General features: G+C 45.6%; 1 protein-coding gene across 2 annotated transcripts in view; it reads right to left on the minus strand.

Moving 5' to 3' along the window:
• SMC6 (Structural maintenance of chromosomes 6) overlaps positions 1 to 26,165 on the minus strand; it is a 114,719-nt gene that overhangs the window by 41,189 nt on the left and 47,365 nt on the right. For both annotated transcript variants that reach the window (XM_037415186.2, XM_075873845.1), the window contains exons 12-14: positions 24,836 to 25,017; positions 18,772 to 18,876; positions 14,881 to 15,083 (exon numbers count right to left, since the gene is read on the minus strand). In XM_037415186.2, the coding sequence (XP_037271083.2) occupies positions 14,881 to 15,083; positions 18,772 to 18,876; positions 24,836 to 25,017 (490 nt within the window). The remainder of the gene's footprint in view (positions 1 to 14,880; positions 15,084 to 18,771; positions 18,877 to 24,835; positions 25,018 to 26,165) is intronic.

Genomic DNA, 26,165 nt, shown 5'->3' on the forward strand with positions numbered 1-26,165 from the left:
GAGGAAGGAAAGGTTCCTTCCTCCGTGTGCTTGGTTATGGTGGCTAGAAGGAGAGGTGGGTGTCAGCATCAGCGCGCCGGAGAGCGAGCGAGAATTCATCCGGATGCGGCAGTGCTGCAGTTGCTATCGAGATGACCCTTCTCGCGCCCGCGCATCAGTCGCTTTTCGTTGCAAATATTTCACGCTACCCTGTTGATTATAACAAAGTCTGCCTGTCACGATTCTGGCGTCGCGCTGTAAAGTCTGTAGTGGCACTGAAAACTAGTGGTTTCAATTCACTTCGTAGTACATCAGCTACGAAGCTTAAAAGATAGAGAATCAAGTGACCTGCCCTGCACTTGACACCAAAACAAAGTCCGTGCAATTTTCAAATTTGATGTTCAGTGTTCTCCGTGGTCTCAATGCATGTAAAGGTATCGGCAGCCGTTATTTTTATGAATTGCGCAATCAAGATCTAATTTTACAAGCAAGACATTTATTTTCTCGAGAGCAAAAACAACATGAAAAATAAAGACAACATATGTATTAAGATTGAAGAAAACTGCAAATTATATAAAACTCAGCTAACGCAAGTGAATAAGGCAACTAAAGAGAACAGTAAATATACGATGATACAATGCGCATACATACACACATGACATTGAGATTTCATTCGCAAACATAGGTACAGTCACAAACCAGTTCACGAAAAAATTGATTTCTGCATATGTGAAACACAGCCAGACAGTGACACTCCAGTTGTTAATGGTAGATTTATAACAATGTGAACAAGACAATAGTAAAATCACAAGAAACAACAGAGTGCGAGTAATGCTCAATAACAAAATAAAACCTTGTTCGCTGAGTTAACACTATGACAGTCAAGTCATACGCATCAACTTCAAGAACTCCATTTTTTCTCTCTCTTTTTTTTTTTGATTGGACGCATTTTCTCCAGCAAGGAGAAAATGTATTCTGGTCAGTTTAAACAATCTAATTATATAATTGGTCACTTCCAATTTGTGGTGTTCACAGCCGACCATATTTAACCTCTTCACAGACAGGCAAGATATAAGGGTCTGTTTTGCTGTCACTTTTCAACTTGTTGAAACTGAAGAAATAGGCGAATGCATCTTCCTTAGCTTTGAGCAGGTCTTTTGAGGACTCGGACTGGTACAGAAGGCATGATTCTGCCGAAAGCAAGCTGGAATTTTGAGTAAAGCGATAACCTGCTACAGTCGTTGCACTTCGTCTTTTTCACCACCTTTGGGGCCACATAGCTACTGACGTAATAAGTGATCAGGGAGTAAATTTTGCGTCCAATGAGATTAGTGTGGTCAGTGAGGGCTTCACGAGCAATGATATTTCCATATGAACCTCATTGAGGCGCCTCACATCTAGCAGCTCATCCAGCTTATCCTGCAATTTTATTGCATTATTGTGGATGCCAGGACATAGAAGGCTACCTGTTCCAAAACTGTATAAACTGAGGCAATTGACAGAGATAAAAAATTGTGTCGGCGAAGAGTGATCAATCGAGCCATACATTTGCTTCAGCACTCCAAAAAGATTTTAAGTGAGTCTTAGCAGAGGCGAGACGTCATCAAGTGTTTATAGCCCAAGGTTTTCTTCACATAGTGCTGGATGGAAAGGGTGCTGGTTAGAGTGACGTGGAGTCCTACGGCAGCTGCTTCACTGAGGAACCCAACCTACTTCGGTACAGCTTTTTCCCAAGTTGCTAAGAACCCATTTATAACATGCTTGTAGCTACGGACGATGAATATTTCGTCGAAATGAGTTTCACACACAACGCAGTACTTTTCCAGTGATTTGCCAGCGCGAGGAATCGTATGCTCCCAGGCCTTGTGCCGTTCATCGTCGGCGGTAGCAGAGAAAAGAGACGCTCTCTTCCCTAGTTTGTGGGCCGAAGCATATCCCGCATTGCATCCAGGTACAAAGCAGTGTCTTTGCTGTTTTCTCATAATTATTGCATGGTCACAATGGCACGTATTGATCCCGAACAAGTCCAAATAGGCAAAGCACAGACGTTGCGGCTTGCGAGCACACGAGCAAGCTACTAAAAGTGCCGCGCTAGCGGCTGGCAAGCGTTCTCGACCGATCACGGTGGCGACTTGCACGCCGCTCTGCGGCCGAATGAAATACCAGCACGCCTCCTTTTAAGGGGCGGCCGGGATGATGCTGACACCTCTCCTTCAAGCCACCATATCTTGGTATTGCCAACGCGCGTTTTAGACTTCGCCGACATTTTTTGGGGTTATGAAAATGCATCAAAATGTTAAAGATTGGGTTTACGGTATAGCCGCAGACAATCCGAAGCTGAAGCTTAATTGCTTAGTTCATAGTTTCCTTCGCGCAGCTGCTGGGTGCATCTGCAGAACGATGCCTTTTTCTGTTCCTGTGCTTATCGTTTTGTTCGCGCTTGGCCATACCTAATCAGAGCGGCTCTTCGTCTTTATTATCAACAAATTCAGCTAGCCGCGAGTGATGGATGATAAGAATGACATAAAATAAGGCAAAAGTCACCGCTCCACGATACCCTGCTGCCATTTCGGTATTTTGACCGGGGACAGCTGCTGGTGTTTAACATATTAACGCAACTGTTTGGTTCGTTCACGGAAGCGGTTGCAGTCATTGTTTCAGCATGCTTTTCACCATGGCCTCGCTATGCATGGTTGAGAATCCCGTCGTGACGCTGTTGGGATGAAATAAAAAGCAGCGGACACTTTTTTGAGAATAAACGTTCCTTTGCTTTGCTAGTTCATATCGGCTATAATTTTTTTTATTTCACTGAAACAAAATTTTCGCATCAACAAAATTTTTGCCGTGCCCCTTTAGTTTCGTTGTAGCAGTATTTGACTGTATGTCTGTAACGAACAGGCACATATCCCTGAAAGCAACGTGGCTTCTTTGATTTGCCCATTACAAAGGGCATGCACCGATTGCTGCCATCCATATCAGTCCACAAAAGTGCTGTGACAGGCACTTTGCTATGTTTGCCGTCAGCGCACATGTCGCCTTTCATGGCGAGAGTTTTTTCAGGTAGCATCTCATAAAATAGCGCAGTTTCGTCTGCGTTATAAACGTCTGGCTCTGCATAGCTGGAAATGGTGTCTCGATTTGCTTCCAGCCATGAGGCAACGTCTTGGTCGCTTGCCGGGGCCACCTCACGAACTATCGATTTGAGCACAATGCCATGGTGCACTTTATACCGATGTAGCCAGCCATTTCCGGGGCAGAAGTCGGGAAAGTTCAAATAGAATACAAAGTTTATCACTTTGGCCAGCATCATAGAACCGCTTACCGGAATGTACCGAGCCTGCGCTCCGACGAACCATTTCAGCAGCGCATCCTCCACGTCCACAAGGTAGCACTCCGCAAGCGCTTTCTGTCGTGTTGGCATCGACGCTGATGATCTTTTTCTTGTTTTTCTGGATCGTCAATATGGTTGACTTGCTCATGCCGTACTTTTTAACCAACTTCCAGTTTTTCACACCTTGAGAGAGCTCTGTTAAAATGGCTCGCTAGGTAGCAATGTTTAGCGCTTTTTGCTTCGTGCCACCATCCGCCATCATGATCGCACGCCACCACAGAACACCAGAACACTAACAGCTAGTGAGCAAGAAGCACACCCATGGCGCACGTGTGATAAGACCACTGAGTAAGGAAAGTTTTTTCCTTCTTCCATGGATAAGACAAACAAGCACGCGTGTACCTTCTCTGGGGTAGTTTCTAGCCAGAAAAAAAAAAAAAAAAAAGGATAGAGCAGGGTCGCGGAGATAGATTCTTGGGGAGAAAGAGGGTTAAGAGTGGGGTTGAGGGGCGCAGTGGAGACTGGCGAAGGAGCAGTGCGGGAGGGTAGTTCGGGTAGCTTACTTGAGAGAGTAGCCTGCGCCGGCTGTACACTCAGTCAGCATGCACGCGGAACGAATCGCTAATTGTAGAAGTCAGTGAGGATGCGGGACAAAGGACCGAGAGGTGCATTACAAAACAGCAGTCGGAGCGACAGACGGTTGGTCGGTTTAACAATAGGAATCTATGGGCACCTCGCCAATGGCTTATCCGTGGTCGAAAGTGGTGTCCCGGGAAGTCGTCGGAGCGCGGCAGGGCTCAGAGACGTCGATTGTAAGTGTGATTTTTCGCCATTGAGATAATGTATATTTCCACGGTCACACGGGTATCGTTCATTTTAAGCAAAATTTCGTTTTAAGTGGGGCCGTTATATGTGAGCTCGACTGGTTTGCTTGCGGCTTTTGTGTCTCAAATAAATGTTGCTTTGTGTTGAACCTGCGGTTTTATTCTTAAGGTAAGTCTTGATCAGTACTTCTCAAAGCTTGCAGTTAGTCGCTGGCGTGAGAATCCCACTTTGTAGGCACTTTGTTTTTCTTTTTGCTCCGTATGTTTTTGTGGAAAATTTTCCCCGCGTAATTCTCGCACCCCCCCACTTTTCATTGCTTTTTCTGCAAAAAAAAAAAAAAGTGCCAGGATTCTGGGAGTAAAGAAAAAGGTATAATTTACACAATTTGCAAAACAAAGACTACAAAACTTATGAAACTGATAACATTTTCAAATCATTATAAAAACCTATGTAAACAGAGAGAATTTAATTGCCCTAGGTACAGATTAAGAAAAGCTTTCCTTCAAGTGGAATCTGCCCTTACCATTTTTTTGTTCCACAGCTAAGCATACGCTGGTGAAAAACAATGAGCCTAAAAATGTGTACGACTTACAAACGTTATGCAAACACTCTTGTAAAGACATGAATATCATTAGACACACTACCGTTACAGGTTGTATGGCATTACTATGATATGTACCAGATATGGTACAATACGCACTTCAGCCAGCATAATTATGATGCCCTATCTCCAAATGCATCAAATTGAAATGACATGATTCCAGGGCACTCAGTATTACATTCCAGGAAAGAAAATGAAGTAATGTAGTGTTTTCTTTGAGTTTCTATAGTTAATGTTAATAAGCACATAATAAAATTAATCATTATGCAATTAGTCTGCTTCATTCCTTGCACAAAAATGATCAAATATCAGGTCCAAAATGCATGCACAGCTTGTTTTTCTTGCTATATTCCTTTCGAGTGGGGAAGAAAAAAGAAAAGGAATACCGTTGATGTTGATTTTGGAACACCGCACATTGAACTTTAGTCGAACACGATAGTTACAACACTCAAAGGTGAACACTTGTTGTCTATGACTTTATTAAATTCAAATGCTGATTGTGCAGAGCAGGTCACTGTGTCACTAGCTCTCGCTGCCACCGATGGCACCGTCATTTACACAGATTCGCGCGCAGCTGCACGGGCCTTCATGACGGGCTCAGTTTGTCGGGAAGCCACGCACGTTCTGATGATTAGTGGAGTTTATTGGCGCAAGGGCCAGATGTGGCCAAAGAGCGCCAGAGCGATGATAATGAACTGTGCAATGTGCAGTGTAGACAAAACAGATGTGACGTGGCTGTAAATGGGCCTAAAAACAGGCACTGTAGGTGCATAAAAATATATATATATATATATAGTAAAATTATGGCAATGACAAATGATGTGTGCTATGGAAACATCAAATGGTTTAAAAGTGATATGTATGTGAAATAAAAACTTGGCATGGAGCACCAGTGCCTCGACAGAGCCCTTAAAACAAGAGCATGGAGGCCTGGGTTCATTGAAAGCTGCTACCACAGCGGCATCCTCTGAACAGAGGATGCGCTATGAACCTGTTGGGCTAAAAACATTCAATGTTGGGCTAAAAACATTCAATACTACATCCTTTAAAAAGCTTAAAACTGATTTTGCATCAAAAAGCGGCTCTTCACCGAGAAACATAATCGGATGTAGAGGAAGATTATAGCGGTATGCTAAAGCAAAATATTTCTTTCTCTCACTTTCAGCTTCAGGGCACTCCAGGAGGACATGGAGGACGGTTAGCCTCTCACCACATCTACCACAAGTAGGAGGTTCATCGCCAGTCAGCAGAAAGCTATGGGTACCATAAATGTATCCTATTCCGAGGCGACAGAATAGGACATCAGTTCGCCGTGTTCTTGTAGCGGAGGGCCAGTAACCCAACCGCGGCTTAATCGAGTGAAGCTTATTATTTATTTCTGTGTCCCACAAGCGTTGCCAGTGGTTTCGCAGTTTCTTACGTAAAAAGGGTTTTAGGTCTGTTGCAGGGACAGTAGCGGTGGGGTTAATAGCGCGCAATATAATTGTAGTGGCCATTTCGTCAGCTGACACATTGCCCTCGATGCTTCTATGGCCAGGTACACAGCAAATAGTAACATGCTGGTTGGACATGTACGCAGTACATAGGACGGAATACAGCTCAACTATTACCGGATTTCTCAATCTGAAAAGTGATCCTAATGCATTTACGACGCTTAATGAGTCTGTGAATATAATTGATTTTTTGTATGTTTGATTTCCATATATGCTTCACAGCCGACAATAGTGCATAACCCTCAGCCGTAAATATACTTGTTTCCGGGTGCAGCACACCAGATTCCGAGAAGGATGGTCCGACGGCTGCATAAGCCACCCCTGCATGCGATTTAGAAGCGTCGGTATAAAACTCTGCGCATGAGTACTTGGACTGGAGTTCTCGGAAATGCATTTTATTATGTGCTTGTGGTGCGTGTTTAGTGATCTTGACAAATGAGGTGTCACAGTGTATAAGCTGCCACTGCCACTGCGGTAAAAGTATCGCTGTGGGCGTAGGACAAAGTTGTAGCAGCGGAACACCCATTTCCTCACTTAAGTTTCTCACACGCAAAGAGAACGGCTTTCTCACTGTGGGGCGATTATGGAAGAGGGTGGCAGCTGTCATATCGTTTATAGTTGAATAAGATGAATGCTTGATGTTTGCGTGTACCTTTATAAAATATGTGAAACTGCTATAGGATCGCTGCAGGTGAAGTGACCACTGATTCGACTCTACATAGAGGCTCTGGATCGGACTTGTCCTGAAAGCACCGGTTGCAAGTCGGATACCCAGATGGTGAACGGGGTCTAGGATTTTTAATGCACTTGGCGTTGCGGAATGATAAATTATAGAGGCATAATCAAGGCGCGACCCGACAAGGCTTTTGTATAACTTCAAGAGGCACTTTCGATCACTACCCCATGTTGTACGTGACAGGAGTTTTAGGACGTTCATCGCTTTCAAACATTTCATTTTGACATAATTAATATGGGGAATAAATGTCAGCTTAGAATCTAAAGTGGTTCCCAGGAATTTATGCTCGCTGCTCACAGAGAGTTGGTCTCCCTTGATCGCAACATTTGGTAGTGGCATTACCCCTCATTTGTTGGAAAAAAGTATGCAAGTACTTTTCTTCGTGTTTATTTTGAAACCATTTTCATCCGCCCATTTAGAGAATTTACTCATCCCAAGCTGCACTTGTCGCTCGCAGATAGACATATTGCATGATTTGAAACTCATCTGCACATCATCAACATACACGGAATAAAACATCGCGCTTGGAATGACTGACTGCAGGGAGTTCATTTTTACAAGAAAGAGTGTGCAACTAAGCACGCCCCCTTGCGGAACACCAGTCTCTTGGGTAAAAGTTCTAGAGAGAGCATTTCCCACTTTTACGCGAAAGGTTCGGTTAGACAAATAACTTTTAATTGTGTTTAGCATGTTCCCACGGATGCCCATGGTGACAAGATTGCGGAGAATCCCGAATCGCCATGTGGTGTCGTACGCCTTCTCTAAGTCTAGGAATACCGAAAGTACGAACTGCCTATTAATAAATGCATCTCTGATGTACGTCTCTATGCGAACAAGGTGGTCTGTTGTCGACCTCCCCTCTCTGAAACCACACTGAAGGGGGTCTAGTATACTGTTACTTTCTATAAAGTGGATTAAGGGGGGACGCGGCTTTGAGATCGCGAAAAATGGCAAAAAAATCGATTTTTTGAAACTCAAGTTTTCAGTTTCTGGAACCCTTTTTCTATCTGGTTCCAAAATATCTACACTGAAAACCGCGCAGAAGTGCTTCGGAAAATTCGTTTCACCCACCTAGGTAGCAAAAATATTTCTGGAAATGGCGAGAAAACGGCGATTTTCAAAAAATAATAGCTTCGCTATGCTTGGGCCGGGAGCCGGCTTCTTGGGCTCATCGGAAAGAGCATTTTTCCGTGTTTAACTTTCCCGCCTCAGCTGGCTCCTCCCTTTAACAACAAGCGAGCAAAAAGCAAATGTTTGAAGGTCGTTTTGAGGCCCTTGATTGGCCGTGGCCGCCATGTTGCCTCAGCTCGCCTCGCCATTGGCTCGATGCTCGCTCCGGGAGATCGTCGTCTGCTGCTTGTGCGTCGCGAGGACATGGCTCTCGAAAATCGCCACTTCGTGTCGTGTTCACGGCTTGATAATCACTTAAGATATAACTACGCTTTAGTTACGAGCAGTAAGCGGATGCGCGATCAGGTTATTACGAGCGTCAGCGCGGTCTACGAGCGCCGCGCGTCATTGAAGTCGTCTTTAGCCCTAACTCCGCCGACTGCGGGCAGGAACGACCCGCTAGCGCATTCGTGGCGACGTGTTTCTTCGCAAGCAACGAAGCTGTAAGCGGCGGCACAATCTGATTACTACGAGTGGCCGCACCGGATGCACGATCAGATTACTACGAGCGGGCGCGCGGCGGTCTACGAGTGCGGCGCGTCATCGGAGTCGGCTTTAGGCCTAACTCCGCCGACAGCGAGACTGCGGGCAGGAACGACGCGCAAGCGCACTTTTGGTGACGTGCTTCTTCGCAAGGAATGTACCACATCACTCGCTAGCTCCTCCGAATATTGTACGGGCATTTTACGCATCGGCAGCGGACAACACAGTCAAGCTCGTCACCCCCCCCCCCCCCCTTCACTGCCAAGGATCGCTCGGAACAGCGGCTAGCAGTTTCGCGCGTCGTCATTCGAAAATGCGATGCCAAGTGCAGTGCGTGCCGATTTTTTGTCTTCGTAGTTACACATTTCGCGGATCGTCATCGAACGCCGCCGGCAAGTGCATTACGCGCCGGCTGCACTGTCCACACGGCCGCGCACCCCACGGTCATATGGAGTGCCGTCAGTAAGCTTTTGTGATGCGATTCAGACGTGCTTGGAGCCGTGCTTGATATCTCCACGAACGTCTATGAATGTTCCGAGGTTAATGAATTGCTGTAGATTAGAGTTTCCGCGACCGGCTGCATGATGATGCGTTTCACGGCTAGAGCGGCGAAAGAGCATGTGTGAATCAGGGGCACGAATTTTTATATGCCCGTTTCGTGTCATTAATTATACTGCTAGAAATTCCCGTGCCACCAGTCTTCTGCCCACAACTTTGTTATTTGGAAAGAAGGCATAGGCCGTCATGGTGTGATCCATTTTTCTGATGCAATAAACTTCTCTCCAAATAAAAAAAAGTTCAGTGAATATTTGTAATCAAGTACTTAATTACGCTAATTACAACTTCAGCACAAAAAAGTATGTTTTATAATTTCAGTATATGGTTTTATTCAATTACAATCTTTTCTGTCATACTTATCACACCACTCCTTCATACAAAGAACTTGGTTTGAAATTCGTACTTGTTCTTTGTAACTCATGAAAAGAAGTCAAATATCACAAGACAAACCTGAGATCACAATTTTTAGGTGTCTTAGAGACGTAAAGAAAAGTTGAAACTTCAAACGCAGCTTTCTCAATACTGTTTTTTTTTTTTTTTTTGACATTATGCTCAGCCCCTCCACATGGTTCAGTCAAGAAATAATTTGTTTCTCGTAAAGTATTTGTGGTATCGCTTCAAAATTTTTATGAAAGCACTGTGAGGTCATTCTTAGTGTCTGTGCCAATTTTCATCAATATCCAACGAGAAACAAAAAAGTTCATTGAAAAAAAACCTGTCAAAAACTTCGACAGGCTTTTTCTCACAAGTGTGTTTTGGACATTGTGCATTGCTCGTGGAAAGAGTAGCACGAGAATGACTGGACCGATTTTGATTCTGTTTTTTTCCCCTGAATCCCTGAACACTGCTTGTGGGTACAGCAATCTTCAATTTCTGTTTTGTGGCCCTGTTATTTTTCTAGACGATGATTTGTCCGTGCCATTGTTTCTGACAATGTGTGTCGGCAGCCATGATGATCTCTAAAAAAAAAAAACGAGAACTTATTAAAAAATTCCGAGAGTGTCATACCCTGTAGCTTTCTTTTGAGTAAAGATCAACATCATTCGCAGCTTCCTGGCATGTTTTGTTGCAGCGCTAGGCTTTCCACGAGCAGACCATGTAATTGGATCGTGTAGCATTATGTAACTTGAGAACTACTGAAGCTATCATGATGAAACTGCATATTTCCCTATTCTAGACACTTATGAGTATGCATGCCAAATTTCATTGCTGTAGGTCAACAAATAAAAAAGTTTTTTTTCAAAGCCACCTCCCCCCTTAAGCGCCGGTTTATCATTTTCATATAGTTTGCATACACAGCTTGTTAGCGCTATTGGCCTGTAGCTGGCGGCCAAGGACGGATCTTTGCCTTGTTTAAGTACTGGGATGACTATAGCTTCTTTCCATGACAATGAAATATACCCAGCTGCCCACATGATATTGAAGAGAGTTAGGAGTGTTTTTAGTGCTTCGGGTGAAGGTACTTGACCATTTCGTATGTTATACGATCGACACCTGGCGCCGAGTTGTTGCATTACGCAAGAGATGCCTTAAGTTCAGCTAATGTAAATGGGCAGTTGTAAGTCTCACTGGATGGACGTTTACATTTAAGGGGCTGCCGCTCTTCGCCTTCTTTGAGTTTTAAGAACGTTTCTGTATAGTTTGATGCACTTGAGACGTATTCAAAGTGTTTGCCTAGGCAGTCCGTCTGCTCCTCTAGGCTCTCACCTCGGCTATATATCAAGGGTAGGGGGTGCGACTCCCGACCCATTAACTTGTTTACCCTATTCCAAACCTTTGTTTCGTCGGTGTAAGAATTGATACCAGAGATGTACCTATTCCAACTTTCTTTCTTTGCAAGACGACGCGTTCTTCTAGCTTGTGACTTCACCTGTTTGAAATTGACAAGGTTTTCATCCGTTGGGTAATTTCGGAGTAATCTCCAAGCTTTATTTTGACTATTTCGCGCTTTCCGACAATCGTCATTCCACCATGGGATGCGACGCTTATTAGTCGTTTCGTTAGTTTGCTTAATACATTTCACTGCGGCGTCAATAATAAAATCTGTTAGGTATGCCACAGCATCGTCTATATTAAAATCAGCAATGTCCTCTCCATCTAAAAATGTGTTTTTTCGGAACAGTTCTCAGTTGGCTGACTTGGTGTTCCAACGAGAAAAGTCAGGCGAGCAGGTATCTTCTTTAGTTAGCTTCAACATTATCGGGAAGTGGTCACTCCCAAAGGGGTTCTTGAGAACAGACCACTCCAGATAAGGAATCAGTGTACTTGTGACAATACTCAGGTCTACAGAAGAGTATGTGTTGTGCGTAGTGCTATAGTATGTTGATTCTTTTTTGTTAAGTAAACATGCACCTGACGAAAACAGAAAGTGTTCTATTAGGCGTCCTCGTGCATCCAAACGGGAGTCGCCCCATAGAGGATTATGTGCATTTAGATTACCAACGACTATATATGGCGGAGAAAGTTCATCAATGAAACTTTGAAATTCTGTCTTCGAAAGTTGATAGCACGGAGGAATGTAAATAGAAGTAATTGTTAGTAGCTTCCCGAACAGCACTGCTCGGACAGCAACTGCCTCAAGAGAAGTTCGGAGGTTTATTTGCTTACAGGCAACACCTTTATCAACTATTATAGCGACACCGCCCGACGAGGCGGCAGCGTCGTCACGGTCTTTGCGGAAGATGGCATATTGCTTTAGAAAGTTTATTTGTGTGGACTTGAGATGTGTTTCCTGAACACACAGCACCTTTGGAGTATGTTTATAAAGGAGTTCTCTAATATCATCGAGGTTATGAAGAAGTCCTCTCAAATTCCACTGTAAAATGTGCGTGTCCATTTTACATGTGTTTTGTGCTGTGTGCTCAAGGATGGAAAATTAGCTCACGGACCCTTTCCAGGGGCCGTGACACGAGATTTTTCTTTTTTGGATCGGTCGACGGAGTCGCGCTGATCCTTAGGCGCTTGCTGCGCCCTCAAGCTCGGAGTTGTGTCCATTGCCTCTAGCGAGGCACTGGACAAGCGCTCTTGCGAGCGCTGCAGTTGTTTTGAGGGCCTCGCCTCTAAAAACAAGGCCTTCGCGGCCCCCAGCCCGGAGGTTGGTGGGTCCTTCTTCGGTGGCGGAGGAGCACTGGCTGCAACCGCCGAGGGGGCTGATAGCGTCACCGCTGGCTCACTACGCGTGTGCCAGACAGGCGCCGGGGGCCGTCGTGGCGCTGCCCCCTGACGCGCCACCTCGGCAAAGCTGGTTTCTGGCAGGTAGGACACCTGCCTTCGTGCCTCCCTAAATGAAATGTTTTGTTTTACTTTAATTGTGACAATTTCCTTTTCTTTTTTCCAGCTTGGGCATGACCGTGAGTATGCGGCATGCTCCCCGTTACAGTTCGCACAGTGAGGAGAGTTTTCACAGGCATCATATGTGTGTTCGTCAGCACTGCATTTCGCACAAGTTAGGCGGTCTCGGCAGTTCTAAGAACTGTGGCCGAACCGCTGGCATTTGAAACATCGGAGAGTGTTCGGTATATATGGCCTCACTCGAAGCTTGATGTACCCAGCCTCAACGGAGTCGGGCAGTACACTTGAATTGAAAGTAAGTATCAGGTGCTTAGTCTGGATTTCTTTGCCATCACGCCTCATCCTAATTCGTTTCACGTTGATGACATTCTGTTCGCTAAAACCCTCCAAAAGCTCAGCCTCCATCAGCCCTAACAAGTCATCATCTGAAACAACGCCACAAATGGTATTCATGGTTCGGTGTGGGGTTACTATTAATTTGGTATCTCCAAATTTCACTAGATTAGACCATTTTTCATACTGTTTCTGGTCGCGGAGCTCCAACAGGAGGTCACCACTTTCCATTCTCGATGCTTTATATCCTGGGCCAAAGATTTCTGTCAAAGACTTCGAAACAAGAAAAGGTGAAATTGTTCTCACTGGTTTGCCGGGTGTGTCAGCGTGGATAACGTGGAATCAGGGAAAGAATACTCTCTGGTGACCAAAAAACTGGAATACTTCATCGGTGCGCCCTCTTTTCTGAGGGCGATCAGGGAGTGGGTTTGGTATCTCCAAATTTCACTAGATTAGACAATTTTTCATACTGTTTCTGGTCGCGGAGCTCCAACAGGAGGTCACCACTTGCCATTCTCGATGCTTTATATCCTGGGCCAAAGATTTCTGTCAAAGACTTCGAAACAAGAAAATGTGAAATTCTTCTCACAGCTTTGCCGGGTGTGTCAGCGTGGATAACGTGGAATCGGGGAAAGAATACTCTCTGGTGACCAAAAAACTGGAATACTTCATCGGTGCGCCCTCTTTTCTGAGGGCGATCAGGGAGTGGGGAGAAGGAACTTTCCATAAGAAAAGGTTTATTTTCGGCAGCGGCGCCAGCCACCCACCATGGAGTCCTACAAGGGGACGCTGCAGGGTCTGTAAGCACAAAACCTGCAGACGCCAGCTGTACACCGCCACTATAACCGAATATTGTGTATCCAAGGTAGGATAGCCACACAGGGTTAACCCTTGCCGCCAGGAAACACAGAAGTCAACGGAAGAGAGTAGAGGACAGGAAAGATTTAAAGTAAGAGAAAAGACGAAGATGTGAGGGGGAGACAGGAAAAGGCGACTGCCGATTCCCCACAGGCGGTTCAATCCGGGGGTGCCGTCTACGTGAAGCCAGGGCCAAAGTTGTGTGTTGCCTCTGCCGGGGGGCCTTAAAGGTCCAATCACCCAGCGTCAGCTCAACCCCCAGGATCCCCTTTTCCCCGGACACGTCAAAGCCACACACGGCTAGGCGTGGGAGGGAGTCAAAACTCCCCCGTTAGCTCGGGTCCGTGGTGTCGCTACACACCAAACGCCTACTTGCGCAGGTGCCCCTGCGGGGAGCCACGCACGTTCTCTCTGCTACCAATTGGTCAGACAAGAAGAGCATAATTTGGTTCCCGGCATACGCTCGCCTACACGTACACAGAACCATCCTTAATGCCAACGAGTTGGCTCACTCCCGGGCGAGAGGTCTCACATTTCATGCCGGGGAGAGCCACTCAGACTGAGGGTGTTATGTGTTATTTCAGAGACCCGTTGTTAAGCTTTCATGAAATTTGCAAACACTACCAGTTGGAGAGGCGGAAGTACCCACTCCTGCACCCACACTTAACAAGACCCCAGTCCATCACTCTACGACTCTTACAGACGAAGGCGTATGCATCGCCTTTAAATTACTTCAAGTACATGGATGGCGTGGATCCGGGGTGCCTGCTCTGTAGTCACTCTAAATGTACTCTGTTACACCTGCTGTGGCAATGCCCTGCGTTGCGCGAAAGCAGCGAGTCTCCCTCTACGGAGGCGGACTGGAACTATCTTCGCACAAGCCACGACAAAGGAGACCAGCTTAGCGCCATCAAGCGGGCCCGCGACATGGCCGTGGAGTTTAACCTACACGTCCCGTCGTAAGAGTGGCCCACTGGTGTCACCCCTTAAGGGGGGGGGCTGAGCGCCGCCCCCGGATACTAATAAAGTTCTTTGCCTGCTTGTCTTCAACAAAGTGATTTTCTGTAGCAAAATGCAGCAGAATTAAATTCAATAACTGCTAGCTGCCCACTCAGAAAGCCGGCACTAATATGCAGACTGCGTTTTGAGCCATTTAAAAACGTCCACTGCGTCATGCACCTTCAAAAGTTTACTTGTGCAATTGTACAAAAAAAGCACCCACCGAATCTGATCCTCCACGTTTTCCTTGAGCAGTTCGGCCCGCTGCTTCGACGATGAGTAGTAACGGAACTCGGGTGACGGGAACAGCTGATCGCCCAGTGCCGTGAAGGCCTCAGAGCAGTTTGTAGGGACGGTGGCAGTGTTGCTCATCACGTTTCGGGCCTCGTGGTTGGTGTCGATGAGAGCAATCTTTTCCAGCCCTTTCTGCGAGCAAATTCGTTGTGAAGGCCTTTCACACTTTTTGTCCCAATTGTCACCAAACTCCATTACAAACCTCAAGGTTTGGCTATGAAAAATTAAGGTTACCATGCCGTTTGAAGCAGACAGAGTGTAAGAAAGAAATGCTGAGATATGCTACTGCTTTCAGGCGATATTTAGACACCAACACTGAATACTGATCAACTTTTGGAATGTTAAAAAGCAAAGCATAAAAATTACACTAACAATAACAAACAAAGAAATTCAACACGCATCTAACGTCAAAAAAAGAATGTAGCATACATCTATTCTGACAATAAGAATAATACTAAACCAGCACATTTTACATTTATCACCGCCATTTAGAATTGCATACAATGCCATCTACACACCACAATATGTATTCCATACGAGTTATCAAATATTTGATAACCAGCATTTTTAAAGAACTTTACAACAACGACTGACAGGTTGGTGGCAGACATCTACAGTACCCATCCGAAATTCCGGACATACCTGATCTCCCGGACTCATCCGTGGCACTGTCAAGGGCCTGGTAAAGTCAATGTATTAAAAAGTCCGAAATTCCGGACGTTTGTAGATTTCGCCATTCGATTTTCCAGACTTTTTACCGCTAAGCACAGCTACCGCAGAGTCAAGTCATGCGAAGTGACTATTGGCGCCGCCATTTTGGTTGTTTCCGTACCCTTAAACCCACCGCGCCACAGCTGCTGCGCCCTCGAAACCACAAATGCTGCAATCTAGCGCACGCCAATCCATTGTCAGCTGTAGCTTAGTCAAACCTGCGGACACAGCTGCATACTGTAGGCTTCTGCAAATATTCGAACGAATAGTTGAGTATCCGAATTCACTGCTATTCGAATTTAAATTATCGAATATTTTCGAAGTGTTCGCAATGAACGAACAGGCGTATATTAGTCTGCAAGTCACCGCCTGTAAATATGTTTTCACTGCAATGTAGAAATGCTAAACCGTGAAAGCACCTACCCAGGCAAAATTAGCTGTGCCGCAAAGCACCTCTTCAAGTTTAAAAGGGGCCCTGCAATGCTGAACATGGTCAGAAAAAGCTGCCGATTGGTAGTCGAGGCTACCGAGAACACGCGAGGCAAATACTGTAATGTAGAACGCAGCCTATAATTCACAATAAATTTTCAAAGCTAAAAATTGCTTTCTTCCCTCGGCAATGACACTACAAGCTCAAAAATAACTTGTCACAGCCAAGAAAGAATATACGGTTCTGGTGACAGCCATTGACTGATTTGGGAATGGCGTTCTCGTCGTTCGTTACCAGAGCCGCCGCTTGTGCACGAGTACGTGCGCGATCGCACCGAAAATCCGCGCATTCGAAAGGAAAAAAAAGGTGCTCATGGTCACGAGGTGCGTGTGACATATTTTCTTTCACCGTGCCATTTCTTCCTGCTTAGCTTCCAGCTATTTCGTTGGGACGAGAAGAGGGAATGCAATTGCAGTGTGCGACAAATTTTCGGAATTTTGCTCGTACTGGACTGATTCTAGAAACTTTGAGGCGGCAAATTTGTGAGGCCACAAGGATATTTACTGGCTTCATTGCTACTTGAAGAAGTGTTGCAGGGCCCCTTTAAAGAAACATATTACCCTCAAATCAATTCTTCATTTTATTAAGCATGTTATGACAGCTTACATGCTCCAAGTATAATAAATTTTAAAACGTTAAGTATCTTACAGCTTATCACTCGCATCCTACCGAAACTAGTACTCAAGGTTGTTTTGACTTCCTCTGAATGAAAAAAAATGGCATTTGCATAGAGCCCCTATTTCAATTCAAAAGAAATATTGTGCAGGTTAGTAAGGTCATGATAAATATTCCCCTTTTTTATATGTCATATATACCATTCGAATCTATTCAAAATTATTCGATCGAAATCACTATTTGCTTCGAATTCGCTTTGAACCTAAAATTAACTATTCGCACAAGCCTACTGTATAGTGCTGTGCTCCTCCGACTGTGGGAAAAGCTATGCTGCCTTTGGCATGCTTGCAGACTCGTAAATGGCGGTTACACAACAGACCCTCTGGAACTGTTTTCACCACGCGAGCTTCATACTGGACACCAAAATGGCCGTTTCGCCCGGAGTGGACAGCATGTGTGTAGAACTTCTGTCCACAGACGTTGCCTTTGACGATCTGTACACTGCCGGTTTTTCGACATAGTTTCGATAACAACCAGAATAACCTTTGAGGACTTCACTAACGCTGACAAAAACCACGAGCTGTGTGCGAAATTGATTGATGTCGAAATCATTCATCAGATTACGAATAATTTTGACGACTTCCACACCAAGATCGAAGAGGCAGCGCCTACACAGCCAACGAGCTTGGAGTTGAAGTCACCACTGACACTGTCATTGACTTATGAAAGCATGACGTTGAAACTGAAGCAGACATCACAGCGGGCAAGTGGAATGCTGTGCTAACGAAAATAAGCGACCTTTTTTGCTCCCAAAATGCCATAGTGCCGGCCACTTTAGATTTTTTTCTGTTATCTCACTTTTATTTATATATATGGCTCTTTTACGACGCACCTAAACGTTGCATTTGCTGAATTGCAATGAGGATCTTGTACTTGCCGTGATCCTCACTGTAAGCAAAAAATAACTAATAAAAACGTGTGTTTTCGTTTGCATTCATTTGTACGGATGTTTTTGCGGTCCCTTGAGGGTTCGGGAAATCAGAGGCTGACTTTAGTTAGTACAGCAAGTTCGTACAGCAACACAATAAATTGTCCTGAACACACGCACACAAACGCACACACAGAACTGCGATGTAACTTGCCGACATTGGCACTGCCACAAATACAGTGTTTGCACATAATGCACACTTTTTTTTCATAAAACAGGCATGAAAATTTCCTTTGCACAGCAACTGGATACAAAACCACATTCCTGTTTATGGCACTGACAACATGTGTTATTGCCGGAACAGGTTATTTACAGGGTCTCTTTTGTTGACAAACACATAGGTCCGTTTTGTGCTTGACTGTGGCCTGTATGCATTACACCCTTCGAGTTGCTCGTTTGTTGATAAACCTAATTTTATCGCTCTTGCATACCGAACAGGCTTCAGAAGAATCCGATTGAACATGACGTCTCTCCGAATCCTGAAACAACTGTTATTACATTGCAAGCAAACGTTCATTCTTTTACTGGGCACAGTTTCACCCCATGAAGAATGCCACTTTTGTTGACTCGAGTTTTGCTTACTTCCCAGTTGCAACTACACGACGACAATATGAAACATACCATCGATCAGACAGACATGTTGTGATGCTTCCCAAATATCAATAAGGTACTTGCAGTCCGAGCGTCATCATAATGCCCATAAAGTGAACAAATTTCCACTTCTTAAAAATGAAATGTCCCGGTTTCACATTTTTTCTTATTGCACCTGAATGCTAGGTCAAGACAGAAAAACAGGCAAGTTAGAAGAAATCCATGATACGAAGTGTAAAACACTACTGAACAATGACAAATAAAAAAAAACACTCGCACTTTCAGGTTCTGTTTCTTCTCGGTCATTGCCGAGTTTCGCTTTATGCCATCCTGCGCCATGCTCACAATAACAAAATTAATGCCTTAGCTGTAATCATACACGACAGCAAACAGCTATGCAAGAGAAAACCACGGTTTAGTCTGACCTGATCGATGAGGCAGTTGATCACGTCCGGATCTTCAATTTCGAGGTTATCCAAGAGGTTTACATACCTCGACGAGCGCATTGCTTTGTGCTTGTAGTTGTAAACCTGATTGGTGAAAACAGAAAAAAAAGGAACGATTGGTGAAATATACAATCTCTGAAAAGACAAACTGCAACAAAAGCAGCTTGAACGAATGAAAATCACGGCACGGTTACAGCAACAATACATACAGCACAAAATACAAGACTGTCATGTTCTTAAGCATTCTGCTTACTGCAAAATCAAGTACTATATCGACACTACAGACACATTTATGCTCTGGCCGTCGCTGTGATGTTCCATATAAAGGCAAAATTGATCACAGCACCCTGCGCAATGCATCTTCTATGTGCTAGTGAAAGCATGTGAGAGCTGCTGACAATTGCTGCTTGAGCAGACAAAAAAAAAAAAAAACGTACTGGCCATCTTTTGTCACGCGAAAGCTGTGTAAAAACAGAAGACGCAGCGGGAGCTGCAACACTACTTGACCATTGTCAGAAAGCAAGGCTACCGAAAAGATGCGGGCCAAATAGAGCGCAGCATGCCGCCTGCCATTTACAATCAATTCTCAAAGTCAGCTAAACATTGCTCTCTTTTCTCGACAAATGATGCCAATAGCTCAAAAATCATTCGTCACAGCCATTGTATAAGCCATTGGCTGATTCGAGCATGGTACACTCGGTCGCTACTGGGGTGGCCGTCGGAGGCTGCCATTTGTCCACACGTACGTGTGCGATTGTGCTGAAAAGCCATGTATACGAAAAAAAAAAGTGCTCTAGGTTACAAGGCGCGTGAAGTGATTTCCTTCCCTGCGTCATCTGTCCCTCCTTAGCTTCCAGCGCTTCCGTCGGGACGAGAAAAGAGAATGCAATGGCAGCGTGCGACAAGTCTTAGCAACTCCGCTCGTTCGACGGATTATAAAAATTTTTGAGGTGACGAATTCGTGAGGCAATAAGCTCTTTCAGAGAATCCATTCCATGGCTACTTGAAAAAGTGCTGCAAGGCCTTTTTAAATGAACATATTACCTGCAAATCAATTCATTATTCTATTAAGATTAAAAGCTTGCTATGATGGCTTATGTGCTCCAAGTATAATGAAATTTAAAATGTTACGTATTTTACAGGTAATCACTCGCATCCAACCAAAAGTCAAACCCTAATACTACTCAAAGTTGTTACCACTGCCTTCGAACGAAAAAAAAAAAAAGGCCCCATTTGCATAGGTGCTCTTTTTCAATAAAAAAAAAATATTCCACAGGTTATTTATGTCATGATAAATATGGCCATTTTTCTTTATATGTCATATATATTATTTGAATTCAACTTAAAATATTCGACCAAAATCCCTATTCGCTTTGAACCTAAAATTCACTATTCGCACAAGCCTACAGGAAATTGTTCAGTGGCTGTAGTTGCTGCTGTGGCTCCTGATACTTTCGCTCTCCTGCTACTAGAGTCGGCAGCCGCGTAGTAAAGCCGGGCAATGTTGTGCACGGCAACAGTGACGCAAGTGTTTCCACTTTGCGGCGAGTGATTTGTGCTAACGCGATGCAGACCAATAAAACATGACATTATTTAAAAATAAGCACTTTGACACAGAAGTAGCACTACAAGGTTTCTGGACCGCTATTTCAGCAATCAACATCGGCTAAATATTTGCCTTTAGTGTTTCTTTAAAGGGACACTAAAGGCAAATGACAATGTCAGAGTAAAAGCCCAATGCATCACAGCATTTAAAATGGCAATATTACTAAATGTAGTGATTTACTAACCAAGAAGTTAAGCTAAATGTATCACACGATGTGCGCCACAAGTGGGACATTTCCGAAATGATCCCAATGATGTGAAAGTGTCCCATCTACAGTCACTAAACTAGCTGCAATAAAAAAAAAACTTTCTGTACATCGAGAAACATAAATAAGACGCTGCTTGTTTATTGCTGTTTGAGTTATAAAAAAAGAACCACCTAGCAATGCTTTAGGAATAGCACAAGTGGTTCAAAAGTTCAGTTCTTGGCTGGTTAGGTGGTGCCATCTAGCAGGACCCAGTTAAACCAAGCAAGGAGAATCCCAGCCTCTGCAAACGCAGAAAACTGAATGGTGTAGCGTATACGTGTCCCATAGGAGTACTGCCACTAACGTGGGTCTGGTCTTAGCGAGCCGCAGGGCACACGTTAACCATCGCCGTGGCGAGAACACGATACAGTCAACTGCCGATTTTTCGGACACCCGAATTTTTGGACATGTCCAATAATTCGGACATTTTCGCGGCACCGCCACGAGCCCCATGGAATCAATGTATAGGGAAGTCTGACATTTCGGACGCTCGAACCCCCCAGAGTCCAATTTTCCAGACTTTTTGACGTGACGGAAGGTCGGAAACCACCACAACTGTGTTACACGCGATTACGATCGCATAAATGAGCGCGCCGGTCTACTGTGGCGGCATCTGTTGCTTGGACTCTAACGTTAGTGGAGAAACACACACGGCCTCCGAGATTCCTAACACTGGCCGTGCTTATCGTGAAAGGGTGGTTCGCTGACAATCGAAACTATCCACCCGAAAAATTTTGGCGCCAATAAAGTTCCTTTCGCTTTAGTGCTTGTGCTCGTGCGGGCCACTCTGGCTTCCCGCGCAGCGCTTTTGTGAAGCATTTCACCACTTCGAACTAGAACCGTCACACACCGATTTGGTCTGGCCACGCTGGCTATCGAATGTTTACCAGCGCCACCTTTGGAGTACCCGAGGCACTGTCGCCTGCCGTCGCGCCGTTTTGTTTACGCGGCCCACATGGTGTTTGGCTAGCCTAGTGCGTGGTTGTGCGATCGTGTGAAGTGTGCTCTGCCACGCTGAGCCTAGGTGCTTCGAGGCTCATCAGTCAACTTCTTTTTTCACATCGTGAGGATTTCGCTTCCCTGCGATGGCCCCCACTCCGCCTTCGTCGTCCTCGCCGATGGCATCGAAGCGCGGAAAACAGTACCGTCAGTTAATGATGGAGAAGAAAGCCGCCATTGCCATTATTAAGTTAGTGAAGAGTGGCCGATCGCAGGCTGACGTGAGCAAGGAGTTCGGTATTTCCAAGCAAACAGTTTCCCATTTCCTGAGGAACAAAGACAACATCTTGGAAGCGGCCGGAAAACCGTCTGGTGCCCAAAAGATGAATGCAAACCAAGGTGTTCATCCAAAGCTTGAGGACGCTCTCGTCGTGTGGCTTAATTCAATGATTGCCAAGCGGTTGCCAGTCTCGGGCTGCATCTTGAAACAAAAAGCGGAAACTCTCGCTCTTTGCATGGACATCACGGATTTTAAGTTCAGTGATAAATGGCTGAGAAACTTTAAGCATCGGAATGACATCAAGCGGCGCCGTCGACAGTGCAGTTATTGCGCAGTACCGCAGTGGAAAACTACATTCTTTGTTGCAGCAGTTCTCTGCTGACAACACTTTCAACTGCGACGAAACTGGCTTGTTTTACAAGCTGCTGCCGGAAAGAACACTCGCTTTTGCTGGTGACGCATACCATGGTAGCAAGCATAGCAAAGAACGGCTGACCGTTCTTGTTGGCAGCAACATGTCTGGCAGCAAGAAACTTCCTTTGTTAGTAATCAAGAAGTCCAAGAGCCCGAGGCGTTTTAAAGGGGCAATGCTGCCAGTGTTGTAGGAAGCCAACAAAAAGGCATGGGTAACGCAGTAGTTGCTCGAGAGTTACATCGGCAGGTTGGACAGGAAGTTTGAACAACAGAAGAGACGTGTTCTGCTCTTCGTTGACAACTGCGCTGCTCATGGTCACATCAATAACTTGAAGGCTATCCAGCTGGAATTCATGCCGCCTAACACGACTGCAATCCTCCAACCGATGGACCAAGGTGTTATCCGTAATCTGAAACTTTTGTACAGTTCACGTGTACTCAACCACATGGTGCTGTGCTCAGAAAACAGGAAAGGCTACAGCGTTGACCTTCGGTCTGCTGTCGGAATGCTTGCGGACGCATGGAAGGTAGTAACGCAAGACATGCTTCGCAACTGCTTTCGCCGCGCGGGCTTCGTACTCGACACAGAGGCAGCAGACTTGCTTGGAGAAAGCGACAGCATGACTGACTTCTGCCCTCTCATGGACGATATTATCAACAACCTCCGCTCTGCTGGTGCTTCCATGCCCACGGAAATAACTTTTGAGCGGTTCGTCGACGCTGACAACGAACTCGACGTCTGCGCAGAGCTAACCGACGACGAAATAGTCAGTCAGGTAATGGCGGATTCAGACAACTCTGATGTCGAAAAAGAGGAACCAACGCCTGCGCCATCTGCGACCGCCGAATTATTGCGAGCGTTGATGACGCTGTCATCAGTGTACAGTGATGGCATGACCCTTGCTCAGATCGAGGCGAATGTGATCACACGCAAGCGGAACGCCATTCAAACAAGGATCAACAAGTTTTTCAAGCCACTGCAGCTCTAACACCGGCTACCCTGACGGCTCCCGCTGTCGGCTGCATGCATTTTTTTTAACGGCTCTTATCAGAGCCACCCCAGTGATGCTTTGGCAGAGTTCCGGACGTCTGGTACTTCGACCTTGACCTTCTCGATCCGAGAAATATCAATGAAATGGTGTGTTTTTTTCTTTGCATTGAGAAATATTAGCAAAATGGTGAGTTTTTTTTCGCTAGCATTGAAAAGTATCAGTAAAATAATGCACTTCTTTTTTTGCTCGCATTCATTTTTTTTTTTTTGGACTTCCCGAATTTTCGGACGGTTTTTCACTCCCTAGAGGGTCTGAAAAATCGGCAGTTGACTGTACTGCTCAAGGTCGCAACACTTTATTGTCCGTGGCAACACCAAAACGCAGTACAGCTAGTTGCAAAGGGGCGGCAGGAAAGCAAATGGGTTTATCCACCCCTTGAGCAAGAAGTACTACACAGCGGTGCCGCGAGCACGTCGCTGTGGTAAAAGTGATTCACGGTGACACCGGGACAAAGGCCCAGTTGCTCGAGCGAGGGCAAAGGCGCTCGCATTAGCTTCGGAGAGATACGGGTCGGGGCAGTTTGACCACGCACTAGGACACCGTACCGCTTTTCGGCCTAACGTTCGGAAGAAAGGCGACATAAGGTAAGCGTTCGCCGCGGGCGCAAGGCACTGTTGGCAAAGTCCGAACGAGCCCCAAACAAAGGGAGTTGACGGACGGAAAAGAAAAGCGTGCTTACCCCCATGTCGTCCCCGGAAATATCTCTTTCACTCCCGACGCGCGCCCGCGATACCGCCCGGGAGACTCTGCACACGGCGCCACAGCCGACATCCGCTACCAGGTGCGAGGGGTTAATACGTCACTCTCAGCTCCCCCAGCCCGGAAGACCGCAGAGGAGAGTCATGTCAGGACATGAGAACGCAGAAATAGGCGGCAAAGCCTGAGCAAAGACGGCGGGCTAGCCTCGATTCCCACAATGGCCATCGTTGCTATTGTTGCTACCACTACTTTCACTCTGCTGCTACTGGTGTTGGCGGCCGTGTAGTAAAGGCGGGCAACGTTTGGCACGACAACAGTGGGGTATGAAAGACCACTTTCAGGCATGGGCGATTTGAAGTGCACTAATGCAATGCGGACCATTAAAACTTAATTTTCTTTCAAAATAAACACTTACTTGGCATAAAACCAGAACTAGGAGGTTTCTGGACCACTATTTCAACAATAAACATTTAAGAGAATATTTGCCTTTATAAGTCCCTTTAACACGTCACCTCATCACACACTTGTACTGGGTCTTTTTCCATAAAAGTTTAGTGCGCTGGCATAGCTCTGTGATGAACATTCACTTGCCACACAGAAAACCTGGGCTTGACTCGGCCTAGAACCCTGCTTTTTTTCTGAATATGCAGCAACAGCAATGGTGGCGGACGACTTTGTCACCAAATCGGTCGATTTTCTTAGCTTACTCTGTATAGACTTGGGCATCAAAAAAGGCAATTTATCGACTGCATCCCTGCAGCCCTCTCTGACACGTCCGCAAAAAAAAAAATCAGACGTGAACTTACGGTTCCCATGAAGGAACTAGTGATGATGGTCGGCTTGCGCTCGGCACCCATGACTTTCGCCATGATCTGCCGCAGGGTCCTGGCATCGTGGTCGTTGTCCACCAAGAAAGCGAACAAGGCGCCTCCGAGGCAGCACTCTGTGGCCAGGTCCCATCGCTGATCCTTCAGCTTTATCAGTGACCCTACAACGAGAAGACAAGCAGCAGTTCATACGTGCACAAGAGTGAAGTCAATGACCTATAAAAATACTGCAAATATAGGAGGAAGAGAGCAAAGTACACTGGACTTTCGTTCGTGAGAGTCAGCATACAACTCCTTCAACCCTTTGTGGTCTGAAATCTTTACCCACCTTATCTGTCTGGTGTGAAACTAAAGAAAATTAAACGGAAGTGAAATACGTTTACATATCTATTGACAGATGCAACGTAATGCGATGACAAAGTGCACACGAGAACCAACCATGAAACAAACAACCTGTCGAGCAGAGCCCAAACACGGACCGCTGCAGTCGTGTTGCATTGTTGGTAGTGGCCCGATGATGGACCCCAATGGGTTAAAAGCATAGACACCGGAGCGTTGCCTCAAGCGCAGAACACTGTAAGGTAACTGAGCACCGATTGTATTGCGTTCACAGTCGTCTCGCTTCGCTTCCCAGCAGAAGACTCGAGCGTGTTGCAAGAAAAGGTACGTCAGTGCGACTACCCCTGCAAAGTGTGCACTACACCGCAATTCTTCCTTTTGCAGAATAGCGATGTAACCATTACGCACCCTTTATATAATCCGTGCTGCTGCCCACTTTCTCAATACGTTTTCCTAATAGTGATGATTAAATACTTTATTTACTCGGGTAATGAATGCACACGCATAATAAACGCACCCCCCAACTTCAGTCATCGAAATTTGGGTTTTATTTCCCCGCATAATAAACGCACCCCCTACATTCATATGCTGGAGCCCCACTAACCGACCCCTAGTGCCTCCTCACCCGTTAGATCTCTTCAGTTTTTGTTTTTTTTTGTATTTTGCCAACTCCCCTCGGCCTTCTCGGCTAGCTTCTTCCCGGGACCCTTCGCCTGTTGCCATGTATTGTATTGTTTTTCTTTATATCTGTGCACCAAAGCAGGGTTCACGAACGGTGCGAGTGTAGAGACATCGCAGCTGATAAGGACACAGCGAGTGAAGGTCAGAGAACTGCCCGCGCCAACAGACGATCGCTTCCTGTGAATACGAAAAAGCCCAACCCTGTGTACGCGATCTTCGAGCGACGACGACAGGATTTACTGACGCGAAGGGTCATTCCTCGCTACCGCATTGCAGCTTTCTGGAAAAC

The sequence above is a fragment of the Rhipicephalus microplus genome, chromosome 9 (assembly GCF_043290135.1).
Source record: "Rhipicephalus microplus isolate Deutch F79 chromosome 9, USDA_Rmic, whole genome shotgun sequence".
NCBI lineage: Eukaryota > Metazoa > Arthropoda > Arachnida > Ixodida > Ixodidae > Rhipicephalus > Rhipicephalus microplus.